Raw genomic sequence first — 16,615 nt, 5'->3', positions numbered from 1 at the left:
GTGAACATTAATCATATGATTAATGTTAGCAGTCAACACCCTCATAAAACAATGATGATAAACAAGTAAAGTATACACAAAGTATTGTTTCTTAAGAACGTTATGGCACAATACAAGATGATCTGATATTGTACTTATGAAGAATCCCTTTAATTGAAAAACAATTTGAACTTGAAAGTTGTGTGTAGCCTATATATAACTATATTCTTGCAGCCAACACATTTCATTCATTTGGAAGCTCTCCAGGGCTACAAATAGACATACTAATAACATACACTATATTTACAAATTTAAAAATATTTAACATTACATATCAATTAAAAATAACCAACTTGGTTGAGGTATAAGTGAAAACATCACATTTCATTAAAAATAAATTCATAAACTAGATACTAATAAGCCCTTCCCAATCCCAACAGTATGTAACACATAGTAGCATGGTGGACAGAAGCACCATTTATAAAAAATAATAACAAAATCATGCACAAGGGAACCAAAAATCCACAATAAAATCTTAATGTCACCAGTGTCCAGCACATATATTATCTTGCTATGCAGTCATTTGTGACAAATTAAGTACAACCTCAAATAGTGTCTCTATCTACTCGTGCTTATAAGCATGAGGAATAGTGACAACACCCAAGTGTCATTAAAGAAAATATATAACAGGTACCTTACACATTTATTATTTCCTATCTAGTATATATGGTGGATTTAAAATATTAAAATCATATTGAATCCAAAGTTTTCACCAAGTTCACAGAATTACAGTGCAAAACCAAACTGAAAACAACACACTTAGCCACTCCAAATACAAGTATTACATCGATATCCCCATCAGTCGTGGACTGGGAAGAAGAATCCCAACATAATATAAAATTTATAAATCATAATATCGAAAATCTATCATTTATCCTATTGTGTCAGTCATCTCTAGTTCCCCAGTCCACAATAGAGCAAAAATTGTCAACCCTCAGTCAGAACACTCCATAACTAACCATGTTACAAAATAACCCAACACTATTGAATCCTTAAAGAAAAAGGGAGCACACTGTCTTGCATTCAAGCAGAAAATAGCCCCAAGGCATCATGGTAAATGCAGTCATTTAAATATAAATAGCGAGAATTTTTAAAAAATGTATTCACCCTAAGTAGGTGCAGCAAGTGCCGTATCGCTGTAGAAAGTCTTTCACCTAAGGTAGGTGCAGCGAGTGCCGTATCTCTGGACACGTGTTTCTGGCTTTCGGCCGTCATCAGCAGAGAGCGTATGTAACTGAAGGGGTCGCTTGAAATGCCGCCAAACGTCTTCACAGGTTTTTGTACCACTCAGTAGGCGCACAGGTGCATCGCCAGTGCTCGTCAGCAAGAGGCTCACGGGAGCCGTCATTTAGACATCCAAAAAGAAAAAGGGAGCACACTGCCTTTCATTCAAGCAGAAAATAGCCCCAAGGCATCATGGTAAATGCAGTCATTTAAATATAAATAGCGAGAATTTTTCAAAAATGTATTCACCCTAAGTAGGTGCAGCAAGTGCCTTATCGCTGTAGAAAGTCTTTCACCTAAGGTAGGTGCAGCGAGTGCCGTATCTCTGGACACGTGTTTCTGGCTTTCGGCCGTCATCAGCAGAGAGCGTATGTAACTGAAGGGGTCGCTTGAAATGCCGCCAAACGTCTTCACAGGTTTTTGTACCACTCAGTAGGCGCACAGGTGCATCGCCAGTGCTCGTCAGCAAGAGGCTCACGGGAGCCGTCATTTAGACCTCCAAAAAGAAAAAGGGAGCACACTGCCTTGCATTCAAGCAGAAAATAGCCCCAAGGCATCATGGTAAATGCAGTCATTTAAATATAAATAGCGAGAATTTTTCAAAAATGTATTCACCCTAAGTAGGTGCTGCAAGTGCTGTATCGTTGTAGAAAGTCTTTCACCTAAGGTAGGTGCAGCAAGTGCCGTATCTCTGGACACGTGTTTCTGGCTTTCGGCCGTCATCAGCAGAGAGCGTATGTAACTGAAGGGGTCGCTTGAAATGCCGCCAAACGTCTTCACAGGTTTTTGTACCACTCAGTAGGCACGCAGGTGCATCGCCAGTGCTCGTCAGCAAGAGGCTCACGGGCACCATGATGCCTTGGGGTCACAAATGCTGGAATGGAAGACAGGGTGCTCCCCATTTTGACTGTTGTAATTAAGGCTCCCGTGAGCCTCTGAGCTGACGAGCTCGGGTGAAGCACCTGTGCGCCTTCTTGAGTGGTACTTAAACCTGTGAATACTTTCAAGGCGGCATTTCAAGCAACCCCGCCAGCTACACATTGCTCTTTGCTGATGACAGCCAAATAGCCAGAAACACGTGTCCGAAGATACGGCACTCGCCGCACCAACTTATGGTGAAAAACTTTCAAAACTCTATTCAAATTCGTGCTAATGACTGCATTTACCATGATGCCTTGGGGTCACAAATGCTGGAATGGAAGACAGGGTGCTCCCCATTTTGACTGTTGTAATTAAGGCTCCCGTGAGCCCCTAAGCTGACGAGCTCGGGTGAAGCACCTGTGCGCCTTCTTGAGTGGTACTTAAACCTGTGAATACATTCAAGGTGGTATTTCAAGCAACCCCGCCAGCTACACATTGCTCTTCGCTGATGACGGCCAAATAGCCAGAAACACGTGTCCGAAGATACGGCACTCGCCGCACCAACTTATGGTGAAAAACTTTCAAAACTCTATTCAAATTCGTGCTAATGACTGCATTTACCATGATGCCTTTGGGTCACAAATGCTGGAATGGAAGACAGGGTGCTCCCCATTTTGACTGTTGTAATTAAGGCTTCCGTGAGCCTCTGAGCTGACGAGCTCGGGCGAAGCACCTGTGCGCCTTCTTGAGTGGTACTTAAACCTGTGAATACTTTCAAGGCGGCATTTCAAGCAACCCCGCCAGCTACACGTTGCTCTTCGCTGATGACGGCCAAATAGCCAGAAACACGTGTCCGAAGATACGGCACTCATCGCACCAACTTATGGTGAAAAACTTTCAAAACTCTATTCAAATTCGTGCTAATGACTGCATTTACCATGATGCCTTGGGGTCACAAATGCTGGAATGGAAGACAGGGTGCTCCCCATTTTGACTATTGAATCCTTATCCATATGGATGGGGGTTCACAGTATAAAATTATCAAACAAACAAAAAAAACAAATTCAAAAACTACTGTGGCATAGATGCTGAAATCATATATAACTAAACACCCTACTATCACATTTCGTAAAAGGTGGACATTTAGGAATATAATTAGTCCAAGTTACCCCACAGCAATAGTGCACAGGTCTTTGTTATGTAATATATTGAAGGGCTTTTTCAAATGTGGACACTGCAATATGTGTCGATGGACAGATGATAAAAGGAAACAATTCTGTTATGGTGACTCTCGCGAATTCATGACTAGTACACGTATGGATTGTAGTACACAATATGTGGTGATGTTATAATATGTAAATGCAATAAGATCTATAGAAACACTGTTAAGACACTGAGAGAGAAAACGGCTGAGCACTTAAGAGCATTGAAACAGAATGATCCAAAATATCTCATTGTGGTACAGACAATAGGGTGTGAAGGTCAGTGTCAACGTTTAGGATTTAAATTTCATGGTACTGAACATATTGTGAATGATGCGATGGGAGGGACTCTTGAGTTGAAATTAAGACAATAGGATTCTGTATGGATTATGAGTTTAAAAACTGTTTGGAAGGATTTGAACATGGACCACGAATTACAGAACTTGCTGGGCAATTGAATACATGCTCAAGGAGTATATAGTCATTTTTGAACTTATATTGTTATGTTGCCTAGACACACCGCAATCTGCTGTCCCATCCACTTATTATTTTCTTAAATTCAAACATTTATATTTCAGTTAGTAATTCTTCAGGTGGACTGCTCCTTTACAGGAGTAAGGTGGTGTAACAATATGAATACATACAGAGTATTTATCAAAAAGGTCATAAATAGTTTGTTGGGTGGTAAGGTAAATCAACAATTAATAGTCCACTTCAAAGCATTCTTTTTCAAATGTACACACGTTTATTCATTATATGTTTCAGACAGCAGTTCATAGCAGATCATGTTTGTCCTGTTCCATCACTACTTAAGGCATAGTGGAGTCTTAATACACCCACAATTTGATTTTAATTAGTGTTTAATAATTCAGTCCTTTGGTTGAGGCTACTAGTGCTTTGTTTTTGTTTTTTTGTATCAATGTACCATCGTATATAATTACTGTAGTATTGTTATCATTTATCAGCATTTTCAAATTCAGTTTAAGACTAGATGTAGTTGCCTATTTCTAGAACAGTTTTTTACTTTGAAACATTGTGTTTTTGTTGTAGGCCATGGACAATGTTCGGTGTTTCAGACAAGTTCAGTGAAGGACGAGTTTCCCTTTTCAGGGATAATCAGAGCTGCTCCAGAGAAGCGTAATTCATACTCTTGTAGTAAAATCAGCTGTCTGTTCTGGCTCCTAAAGATGGACAAAATCTGTTGTACACTTGTTGGATACTGTGTGTAGAAAATGTCGTTACAGAAGCACGCAGTTATGAGAATAAGCGGAAGCACTGTGAAAATTATTGCACCTGTAAATCATTATAGTTCACCATCATATCCTAGAAGATCAAGGTCTGACGCGCTTCCTAGTATTGCTGGGGTATCTTTGGGCATCCAAAACAGTAGTACGCCCAACAGCATGCCTGCCAAGAAAATAACAAAGAGTGTTCCCATCAGAAAGACTAACAGCATATCCACACAGGTAAAAACATTAATCAGATTCTTCACCACCAACTTGTTCTTTTAATAGACATGTTCACTTTTGCCTTACTGAGTTCAAGCTGAACACTTGTGTTACATGTTTTAGAATTCAAATTTATGTATGTGGGTTCCTGATTGGCTATCAGTTTTATTGAGTACTTCATTTTAGCCTAAATTCATGTTTTCTAAGTACACCCCAAGAGAGGCTTGCTTATGCTCTGTTGTTTATGCTTCGTACAAATCTACTGCATTTTGGTGGTCTTGAGTATTGCCAGGAACAGCACTTAAAGCACTTAGGGCCAGATGTAGCAAAGTCTGATTTTGCGAATTGGAAATTGCGAGTTGGTGCGACTCGCAATTTCCGATTCGCAAAATCGGATGCAGTACGGTGTCTCAGATACCGACTGCGAGTCGCTATGGGGTCGCAAAGACCCACCTCATTAATATTAATGAGGTGGGTCGCATTTTGCGACCCCATAGCGAGTCCCTGCACTCACAGGGATGGTGGCCTGCTGAAGTCAGTAGACCTCCATGTCTGTGACTGCTTTTTAAATGAAGCAGTTTTTTTTTATTTTGCAGCCCGTTTATTTGAAAGGAAAACGAGTTGCAAAATAAAAAAAATAACGAAACCTTTTGGTTTTGGTTTTTCAGAGTAGGCAGTGGTCCATTGGACCACTCCCTGCTCTGAAAAACCCTTATTGGCAACATTCACAAAGGGGAAGGGGTTCCATGGGGACCCCTTCCCTTTTTCGAATGGGTTACCACCAGTGTGACACTGCTGGTAACTGCGAATTGCTTTGCGACCACATTCGCGGTCACAAAGCAATTTAGCATTGCGATGCGAGTCGCAAATAGGAAGGGAACACCCCTTCCTATTTGCGAGTCACATTCACAATTTGCGAGTCGGTACCGACTCGCAAATTGTGAATGTGCATCGCAAAAGGCTTTTGCATGGCGCAAACTGCGATTTTCGCACTTTGCACCATGCAAACAGCTTTCTACATCTGGCCCTTAATGGCTAAATTCACTTGTATGGCTACACTCTTCTTCTGCCCTTGATAAACTGATTGATAATTTACTTTGAATTGTTTTTCTTTTAGAGACACCCATACATTACTCAACATAAGTGTAATAAACAGTTTACATTATTGTGTACTTACCTTGTGACACAATTCAGATGTACTTTGTTTTGAATACCCCTCGAACTGGTGAGAAAATTAGTCTAGACATGCCACACAGACGCCAATAGAATAAAAGAGTAGGATAAAGGAGGGGAAGGCAGGGAAAACAATTCTGATAAAGTGCAGGGAGAATGTGAAAACCAACACTTGGGAGACATTACACAGTAATACTCCTATATTCATGTTCCTTTTGTTTCTCCAAACTATCCTTGTAGCAGTAATGCCTTAAAAAGGATTGGGCTTCACAGCAGTCCCACGGTTCACTAAGCCTCTGAGCCGCATCATTTATGCAACATCAGATTTAATATTCTCTTGAAATGTACTGTCCAACTCTGTTTGAGTAAATACATTACATTACACTTGCATCAAGGAGCACCTTCAGTCAGGCTGGGTATCAAAGGAATGAAGCAATACCCGGATACAGGAACCCCGTTCTCACTTCTTGGAGTTCCCTCCTACTTACCTGAGTATTGTCACCCAGATCGGAGAATAGTAGGATCGACCTTGTGTCTGAAGGTGTTGCTGTAATAATTCTGATCTTTTGAGAACAGGATCGCTCAGTTATGTGATGGTGAGTGTGACTACGATGATGCTACCTCCATTATCTTTAGAGGTGTATGAGTAATGGAATGGTAATCAGTTTATGTTCTGGACTAAGGTTATACCCTCTCATCTCGCTGGCAAAAAATGTGAGCTGAAAAAAGACTGCATCTCTTCATTTAAGGTGCTTTCTAAAGGTAGTGGGTGGTATGGTGGGGTAACTTACAAATTCTTATATTTTAAGCATGCTTTGAGTTCTCTAACATCTTTACCCTCTCATCCAATGCCAGAAGCTTGTCTATTTATGCTACTAAAGTTTCACATAGTCCCCTCTGCCCCAGGAACCATCTGCCTTCAGGTCCACAGCCATCATTGTATATCCCATTTGCATCATTTTCGTCTCTATCTCCACCAGTCCGGGCTCAATTGCAGTTGACCATTTTTCAGCCATTTCCAGTATTCTCAGGGTTGTGGCCAGAGCTTTCACGACATCTACATGACACTTCATCGAGTGATTGGCAGGTAACTGTTCCATCCCCTCTACAGAAGGACCTTTATTCTTTATTTCTGCAACTTGGGAGAAAGCCAGTTTCTTTTGTCTATGAAGCTAGCCATGGTGTTCATCACATTATGACCTACGATCCTCTTATTGCAGCAAGGCCCTAAACAGTTGTTTCCAACACGGTGCAATTCCCTTCAGACACTCTTCCAACTCATCAGATCTGTTAGTCAAGTAAATTGAGAACCAGACCTGCTTATGTTGGTGTTCATGGATCACTCAAGAGAATTGGCATTCTTTTCCTTGTCTCGGCAGAGCCACTACACTAAAGCCCCTCAGTGGACTATCCCTGTCATGGATGGGACCAGGGCTCCTGGCACACTCATGTGCACTGGCGCCATCTTAAGTCACGATGTGCAAGGGGATATTCCTCTGCTCCTCTTCCTGCAGCCGTTGCAGGCCAGGTTAGTCCTGCCAGAATCCCCATCCACTGCTCCGGTAGTTCTATTGTTTCTCCTCAATATGTGCCCACAAATAGCATTCTACAATTTCTCACGGGGGCATGGAAGGAAAGTGTGAAGAGGTATATCTGGAGGCGTGGCTTACCACTTCAGGCTCGGTGGGCACAGATTTGTAATAGTTAAAACCCGCTTGTGAGTAGGAAAGGCGGTGATGTTTACAAAGTGTTTGCACTGCCTGCTGCGAGACTGCATATGTGGAAATTACACCTGCAATGGTGTTGCAATGATGAACTACATTTCCAAGCAGTTCTTGAATTCTCACTTTGTTTAGAGGTGGCAGCTGCCACCTTCGATAATCAAGTACAGCTTCCTTGTGTTTCAAGGCATTCATATGCTATAGTGGTACCACAGCCAGAACCTTGCTACTTGGACTCAGGATTTCATGTGAAAGAATAGTTGCTTCTTGGAGAGTTTGATTAATTCAGGTTGTGTTGAGAAACATACTTTGAACTGTTCTGAACATTTGACTTTAAGCAATGCTAAAGTCTTTTGTATTTATTTTGCCTTTGAATGAACACACAGATACACACACACACACACACACACACACACATCCCATAACCCACACCATAACACGCACAACACAGGGTTCATCAGGATGTTTTTCAGATACCCACTTCAACATTCATGTGTCAGTGTCCAGCAGAGTAATGAGTCAGAGGGGAGGTGTCTGGTGCCTCTCTTTTCTCAATATTCCTATTCCCCTTTCCCCATTTCTGTTATATGCCCTTACATGTTTTCTCTTGAGGTCAGTGGTGGAGGTAGCGAGAGGCAGAGGGGTGAGTTGTTCTTCTTACATCCAGAGTACAGAATCAGTGCTTTCTGACAGCGTCGTATGAGGCCTAGAGAAGAGTTGTCATTTTTGTCACCCATTAAGCACCACACCTTTAACTGACTACACCTAAACATGGATTGAAATGGATTGTGTAAGTGTATGTTGTATCATTGTAAATATCTGGTTTTGAATATCTACAACAAGGGTAACAGCCAACGAAACTCCATGATAGCTGCCGTTCTTTGACCTCTCACTGGTGGCTGCACTATTGTGGCTGCACTGACTCCTTTTGATGCATACTAGTTGCAGTGGCAGTTCTAGTTTTGTTCGTAGGGAAAGATGTGCTCAGGAGTGGGTGCTAATATTGAGCTAAAATAGGCCCCAGTCAAACATACATTTCCCTTCCAGCTCTTATGCTTCAATTAGTCCCAGATGGCAACATTGTGGCCCTCATTCTGACCTTGGCGGTCTTTTCTCAAGACCGCCGAGTTACCGCCGCGGTGAAGACCGCCGACCGCGGCGGTATGCCGCTGTGCGCATTCTGACCGCTGGGAGCGTTCCGCCGGAAAACCGCCAGCAGCCACACTGGCGGTCGGCGGGAAAGTGGAGACTGGTCAACCTCCACCGCCACGCCAGCAGAACACCGCCCACAGAATTACGACCCACATTTCTGTGTGGCGGTCTTCTGTTGGCGGTCTTCTGTTGGCGGTCTTCTGTTGGCGGTCACCTCCCCATGGCTCCCGTCGCCTCCCGGAGGACCAACGCACAAGGTAAGTTGACCGTCCGTGAGGGGAGGGGGTGGGGGGGTGTTGTGTGATGTGGGCGTGCATGGGGGTGTGCGTGTGAGTGTGTAGAGGGGGTGTGTGAGTGCGTGTATGCGGGCGGGGGGTGCTGCTGTGTCTATGGGTAATGTGTGCTGTTCGGCAGGTGCGCATGTCTGCATGTATGTGTGCGGGTATGTGTCCCCGTTGTGTATGTGTGTGTAGGGGGTGTGTATATGTGCATGTTGGGGGTGTGTGCATGTCGGGGTGCATGTATGTGCATGTCGGGGTGGGGGTGGGGAGGGGGTTCGTACCACCTCTGGGGGGTGGCAGGGGGGTGGAGGGTGTGGGGGGAGGACTCGGGTGGGTAGTGGGGGGTGGGGGAGACCCCTATCAGTGCCAGGGAAGGAATTCCCTGGCCCCGATAGTGCTTACCGCCATGGTTCGCACGGCGGTTCCCGCCCGCAAGAAACCGCGGCGGTAGGCAGGGTCATAATACCCTTGGCGGTCTTGGGACGACCGCCGGGCCGGAGTGCGCAAACTCCAGCCCCACGGTCATGACCGCCGTGGCGGTCGGAGTGGAGAAGTGGCGGTCGGTCGCGGCGGGGACCGCCGCGGTCAGAATGCCATTTTTAATACCGCCGGTCTGTTCGCGGTCCGACCGCCGTCTCTCCGCCGACCGCCAGGGTCAGAATGAGGGCCTGTATGTGCAAGGCCCACTTGGCACTTGTTCTGGCAAGGAGATAGTTGTGGTGTAAAATATTTGACTGTGTGTGATTGAGACTAGCCCTCATGGAAGATGGTGACTCCCCAGTGAGAGACAGAATTAGAGGCAATGATTAACAGTAGTAAAATTCCAACCTAGACCATGGTGAGATCTGTGGCCCACATGGACTAATATTGATTCCTTCTACTTAAGTTACAGTGAGAGAATATTGTAGACTTTTATTCTGAGAGTCGTGCTTTGTAGGAAGCTTGCTCTGTATATAGTGCACTAAAATGAAATACACTGTGCAGAGTCCAGTGGATCCCCAATTGGTATTGCAGAGGCAAAACTAGATAGTACTAATGCTCTATTTTGTGGTAGTGTAGGGGAGCAGTTAGGCTTATCAGAGGGTAGTGCTAAGCATTTGTTGTACTCACATATGCAATAAATGAGACAAAGAATAAATCCTAGACCAATTTAGAAATATATCAATTCTTTTTTATATATGTTTAAAACCCAAGATCTTCGAAATCAGGTAAATAGACTTTTAAGCATAAATACTTTGCAGTTTCAAAAATAGACAGTGCAATTTTCAGAGTTCTCTTGATGTTATCCTATGGAGGAAAACAATGTTTAGCAAACACAGGGTTAACAACAACCTACAAAGCCATTCTCAGGGAGTTAAGGTAAGTACTGGGCACTAATCAGAACAGCATCAACAGGTAAAACCAGGCAGTAATGGGGCAGCCGGGGGCAGAGGTGTACGAAGGTGTCTGGAGCCCAATGGTTTCCTATGGGAGTTTGGTCCTTGTGAAGACCGGCTGCAGGCTCTCGATAGGAAGCCAGTCAGGGACAACAAACAGGTAGGTAGTAGACTTGGGGTGCTTTGGGACGTAGGTGCACCTTTGGTCCTCTTCTCGTGTGCGACGGATGCAGGGATGTGATTAGGCATCCAGTTTTCACATCCGGGAGCACTCGCAGTCAGGGGGTTCTGTGTGTTGAGGCTGCAGGCTTTGTGGGGGAGTCCGGCAGTGTGCACTTGAGTTCTTGGGAGCCGGGGGACATTGTTGGCACCAATGAGCCACCTCAGCTGGGGTCAGAGTTCACGGGTGCAGTGGTTGCTGGAGATGTTGGATTTTCTCTCTCTGCAAGTCTGTGGGAGAATAGGCCTGTTTGCAAAGGCTACAGGCATCCCGGGAGAGTCCAAGTCTCTGGTCAGCGAGGGACCCGCATTGGCTCCATCAGTTGGCTTCACCTTGGCCCTGCCTGTCAGGTGCAGTGGTCACTTCTGGTGTTGGGTTTCTGGGGTTCCGGCAGCTGCAGAGTCTTTTCTTTGGAGTTTCTTCTTGTAGGGCAAGTCTGCTGCTCACGGGAGACTTGAGTCTTCACTGAAAGCTGGATGAGTTGGCTTCTTGTGCAGGATACTTTGAGGTCAGCAGGTAGGCCAGAGGGGCTGGTTCCAGGTCAGCTGCTTCATCTTTTCCACTTCTTTGTCTGGGTCTTCTTAGGATTTCGAAATCTGAGTTCTAGGGTTCAGGTGTGCCACCTAAATACTCCATTGTGCAAGGTGGTAGCCAATGGGCTGACCACCTTTAGGGTGACTACACCCTTCTTATGACCACTTCTGCTGGGAAGTGGGCACAACCCTAAACTTAGCCTAATTCTTTCCAAACAAGATAGACGAATTTAAAAAGCAGTGTCCACTTCAGCTCGTCCACCTTAGGGGTGGGACTGGCATGAAGTGGGCACACCTAATGTAACTAATTTTCCCACCTGTGCTGCCGCCAAAAGTGGGGTCAGGACAGGGTGATTTGGTCATCTCCATCATCTGAAGAGACATGGATCGCATTACCAAAGCGGCAAAGCCTTTGATGCTTCCCGCCTTAGAATGTTCATCCTGTCTGGGAGAGGAGGTCGCACCTCTGCCCAGTGCAGGCTTTTGTCTCAGGCCATCAAGAGTGCTGGCTCTCACCTTGGGGGACCAGAAACGCGTCTGCGGCAGCTGAACTGGTCAGGACTAGTCAGTCGACACACAAGTAGCTAGTAGATTTTCGGGGGGCACCTCTAAGGTGCTCTCTATGTGCATTTTCTTTTAAATAAATCAATCAGTGGGGTTAGTGAGGGTTTCTTATTCTGAGTTACCAAACATCCCAAGATTCAGAGAAGCCGTCATGTAGCTGGGGAGCTCACAATGACCAGTGTCCAGCACATACATTTACAATGGCACCTCTGTGCATTTTCTGTGTCTCATAATTGACAGAGGCATAGCAGGGGCGTACCTGTTCATTCATATATGCCCTCACATGTACCTGCATGCACCCAGCCTTAGGGGTTAGTTACACCCGGCACATTCAGTGATACAGGGCACCTGGCACACAGGGGTGTGTGACTGGTCGTGTTTTCAATTTAGAATGCACAACACCTGCATTCTGCAATGGCAGCATTGTGTGGGTTAGGTGAGGGGACCCTGATGATGGCACAATTGGTGCTGCAGCCCTCGGAAACCTTTCTTAGTATCAGGGGTGTCATTTAATAGGGACGTATAGTGGTAGCTAAAGAGTTTGCCACTTGTGCAAAACAACTGTGCAGTTTTGGGGAAAGAGGTCTGCCACTGGGGAGCTGGTTAGCAGGGATCCAGTGCCCTAACAGTCAAAGCCGCATCAGAAACCAGGCAAAATGTTGGGGATAACTATGTCAAAAAGGGTGCTTTCCTACCTGCTTGTTCAATTGGATCAACCAGCATTTTTCTATTTCTGGCTTCATGGAGGCAGAAAAAAACAGCAAAAACATTTTAATTAATATGGCCAAGAAGACGGTCAGGGATGTTAAATTAAAAGTCATGATATTATACCACAACTGATTTCACATTTCTTGTCTCCAGAGGAAATGCTGGAATGGTTGTGTAGTGTGAGAACATCTACACAGAGACAATTGCTACTCAAAGATGCCTTCCCTTAATGTGGGGGATTTAGAGGGGATCCCGCAAGCTGCTGTAGGTAGTTGATAGTACACACCATAATGCACCACTATGACTTTATGACAGTATCTGATAAAGATTTCTAGCTGCAGATTCCTTACCTTTGAATAATATGTCAGACTGGATCCGGAAGAGTTTCTAGCAGTACTCCTGCACGTGCGGTAGGTGGCATAGTTCGGTTCTACATCTCTGAGCCAGAAGTGACGTGCACGATACCTATATAGGCACCACCTCGGCGCTCTGACGTCCATTCTTTCCTTTCCATACCAGTTAGAGCTGATCTGGATTGACCTACCCCCTCAATCACTTTTTGACTGGATTTTTTCGACTTTTTGTCAACCATTTTTAAGTCTTGTCTAGGCAGCGCATGCGCTGCCTCTATGAGGCATGATGTTTCTCATCTGTGAGTTTAGACCACGCCTACCTCTTGTAATTCGTTCTTTTGTGTGGCCTTTTCTGTTGGAAATTGCTTACATTTGACCCTCCTTTTGGTGTGCAACTCCCACCTATGGGACTGCCCCTGTTACTTGTAGGCTTTCATTTCTGGGCCATTTTTCTTACGTTTGCACACTATTTTTGCTTTTTTGCAGGTCAACTCAGTCTTGGGGAGCAGCAGAAGTAAGTGCTGTACAACTCTGCCATACTGCGCATTCTTGTCTGTGTGCGTTTCTCCTCCACTCGCGCTGCAGATATTTCGGGGGGTTCTAGAAACTTGATACTGGTCAGTTATGCAGCCTAGAGTCCTGCTGCGGAAAGAAACTTAGGCTGTGTTATGTTATGATGTATTTGTTTAGTAAGACGTCTGCCATTGCCTCAACCTCTGAGCGTTGAGGAGCTGTATGTGTACAGTGCTGTTGTCCTATGGTAGGGTGTATTTGCTGAGTGCGAAGTGTCCCATACTCTCGCCCTCTTGCTCTTGAGAGCTGTGCATGTTAAGAGTGCTTTTTGCACCCCTGTGTCACTGTTTGTGAGCTGTTCTTGTGTTCTCCAATCTCTGAGTATACCTCCTTGCTTTTTTTAAACCACCCGGGGGTATCCCTTTATAAACCACTTTAATCTTGTCCTGATTCAGTCTACCACTTGGTTCCAGGAAGTAAAAAAAGACTACAACTCCCAACATGCATGACGTCGTGAAATGAACACAAGGGGCCTGAACGGGACTTCTTTGTGTTACAATTGTGTCATCTGGTAATGACAGCTAGACATATGTTTTTTTTATTCTGGTGGCATGTTTTTATTAACTCATTCAATTTCTTCTGTAAAATTCGCCACGTGGTTAACTTTAAAATGGTGATCGGCTAAACGTTGGAGCTCGAAGGGCTTGGCAGCCGTGTCCCAGACTTGAAACAAAACAAAAAACAGGGCCCTATTGCCTGAGGTGCCAACTGCATTCCAGGCCTTTTTACAAACCTTGTGCTAGGCAACCGCTATCACCCGACAGGATCAATCAGAGCACAATGCCTATTTCAAGAGCATCAATCACAGACTGGCAAATAGAGGCAGGGGTGAACTGAACAGCATACAACAAGCACGTTGCACAATTCTTAGAAATAGCAACACTTATTTGGTTTGAGGGTTACCTGATTGAAAAACAAAACCAACAATGTAAGAGCACAAAGTTCTCTGGTACACGATTAGCGCCAAAAAACATGTCTGTTTTTTGTCTGCACAGAAAGTCTGCAGTGATTGGATGTGGTTGATGGTCGCAGTTGCGAAGCCCAGTGTCTTACTTAAGCCATAGTAGAACTATCCAAATACGACCGTCTTTGCAATCTTCATTATAATTGAAAGGTACTGATGCAGGCTTACGTTATTGTATATGTACGGAAATGCCTTCCTTGGCAAGGTTATCCCCTGATTTTTTGCCTTTTGTTGATGCCAGTTATGATTAAAAGTGTGCTGGGACCCTGCTAACCAGGCCCCAGCACCAGTGTTCTTTCCCTAAACTGTTCCTTTGTTCCCACAATTGGCACAGCCCAGGCACACAGATAAGTCCCTTGTAAATGGTACCCCTGGTACCAAGGGCCCTGTGGCCAGGGAAGGTATTCAAGGGCTGCAGCATGTCTTATGCCACCCTGGGGACCCCTCACTCAACACATGCACTCTGCCTCACAGATTTTGTGTGCTGGTGGGGAGAAAATGACTAAGTCGACATGCACTCCCCTCAGGGTGCCATGCCCACCTCGCACTGCCTGTGGCGTAGGTAAGTCACCCCTCTAGCAGGCCTTACAGCCCTACGGCAGGGTGCACTATACCACAGGTGTGAGGGCATAAGTGCATGAGCACTATGCCCCTACAGTGTCTATGCAAAACCTTCGACAATGTAAGTGCAGGGTAGCCATAAAGAGTATATGGTCTGAGAGTCTGTCAGTTACGAACTCCACAAGTCCATAATGGCTACACTGAAATCTGGGAAGTTTGGTATTAAACTTCTCAGCACAATAAATGCCCACTGATGCCAGTATGGGATTTATTGTAAAATACACCCAGAGGGCATCTTAGAGATGCCCCATGAATACCAGTCTGACTCCTAGTGTTAGGCTGACCAGTTTCTGCCAGCCTGCCACAACCAGACGAGTTTCTGGCCACATCGGGTGAGAGCCTTTGTCACTCTGTGGCCAAGAACAAAGCCTGTACTGGGTGGAGGTTCTTCTCAGCTCCCCCTGCAGGAACTGTGACACATGGCAGTGAGCCTCAAAGGCTCATGCCTTTTGTTACAGCACCCCAGGGCATCCAAGCTAGTGGAGATGCTTGCCCCTCCGGCCACTGCCTCCACTTTTGGCTGCAAGGCTGGAGGAGATAATTAGCAAAACCCTGAGGAGTCACCCCCAGTGAGGACAGCCCCTAAGGTGCCCTGAGCTGAGGTGACCCCTGCCTTTAGAAATCCTCCATCATGAGTTTAACGGATTCCCCCAATAGGAATAGGGATGTGCCCCCCTTCCCTCAGTGAGGAGGCACAAAGAGGGTATAGCCACCCTCCAGGACAGTAGCAATTGGCTACTGCCCCCCTGACCTAAACACACCCCTAGATTTAGTATTTAGGGGCGACCCTAAACCCAGGAAATCAGATTCCTGCAACCTACAACAAGAAGAAGGACTGCTGACCTGAAAGCCCCGCAGAGACGACGGAGACGACAACTGACTTGGCCCCAGCCCTACCGGCCTGTCTCCAGACTCAAAGAAGTTGCACAGCGACGCATCCGACAGGGACCAGCGACCTCTGAGGACTCAGGGGACTGCCCTGAACCCGAAGGATCAAGAAACTCCAGAGAACAGCTTCACTGTTCAAATCCTGCAACAACTTTGCAACAAAGAAACAACTTTCAAAGAACTCTCTCTTCCCGCCGGAAGCGTGAGACTTCACACTCTGCACCAGATGCCCCTGGCTCGAGTTCAGGAGAGCAAACACTGCAGAGAGGTCTCCCAGGCGACTACGACACCGCGGGCACCCTGAGTCGACCCCCCTCAACCCCCACAGCGACGCCTGAAGAGAGGATCCAGAGGCTCCCCCTGACCGCGACTGCCTCGTAACAAGGAACCCAACGCCTGGACCAAGCACTGCACCCGCAGCCCCCAGGACCGAGAGGAACCACCTTCCAGTGCAGGAGTGACCAGCAGGCGACCCTCTTCCTAGCCCAGCTGGTGGCTGTCCCAAGAAGCCCCCCTGTGCCCTGCCTGCATCACCTAAGTGTCCCCCGGGTCCCTCCATTGCTTTCAATAGCAAACCCGACGCCTACTTTGCCTACTGCACCCGGTGCCCCTGTGCCGCTGAGGGTGTGTTTTGTTGGCTTGTGTGTGTCCACACCAGTGCATTACAAAACCCCCGGGTCTGCTTCCTGAGGACAAGCGTACTTACCTGTAAGC

At 45.8% G+C, this 16,615-nt stretch overlaps 1 protein-coding gene across 5 annotated transcripts in view; it reads left to right on the top strand.

Annotated features, from left to right (window-relative positions):
• LOC138295831 (myosin-7-like) overlaps positions 1-16,615 on the top strand; it is a 228,303-nt gene that overhangs the window by 4,228 nt on the left and 207,460 nt on the right. For all 5 annotated transcript variants that reach the window (XR_011203695.1, XM_069234387.1, XM_069234388.1 and 2 more), the window contains exon 2: positions 4,377-4,792. Coding sequence is in view for 4 of the 5 variants with exons in the window: in XM_069234387.1 (XP_069090488.1) it covers positions 4,559-4,792 (234 nt within the window). In the remaining variant the exon portion in view is untranslated. The remainder of the gene's footprint in view (positions 1-4,376; positions 4,793-16,615) is intronic.

The sequence above is a fragment of the Pleurodeles waltl genome, chromosome 5, assembly GCF_031143425.1.
Source record: "Pleurodeles waltl isolate 20211129_DDA chromosome 5, aPleWal1.hap1.20221129, whole genome shotgun sequence".
NCBI lineage: Eukaryota > Metazoa > Chordata > Amphibia > Caudata > Salamandridae > Pleurodeles > Pleurodeles waltl.
Note: the sequence above shows the minus strand (reverse complement) of the source record. Positions and strands in the feature narration are given on the sequence as shown.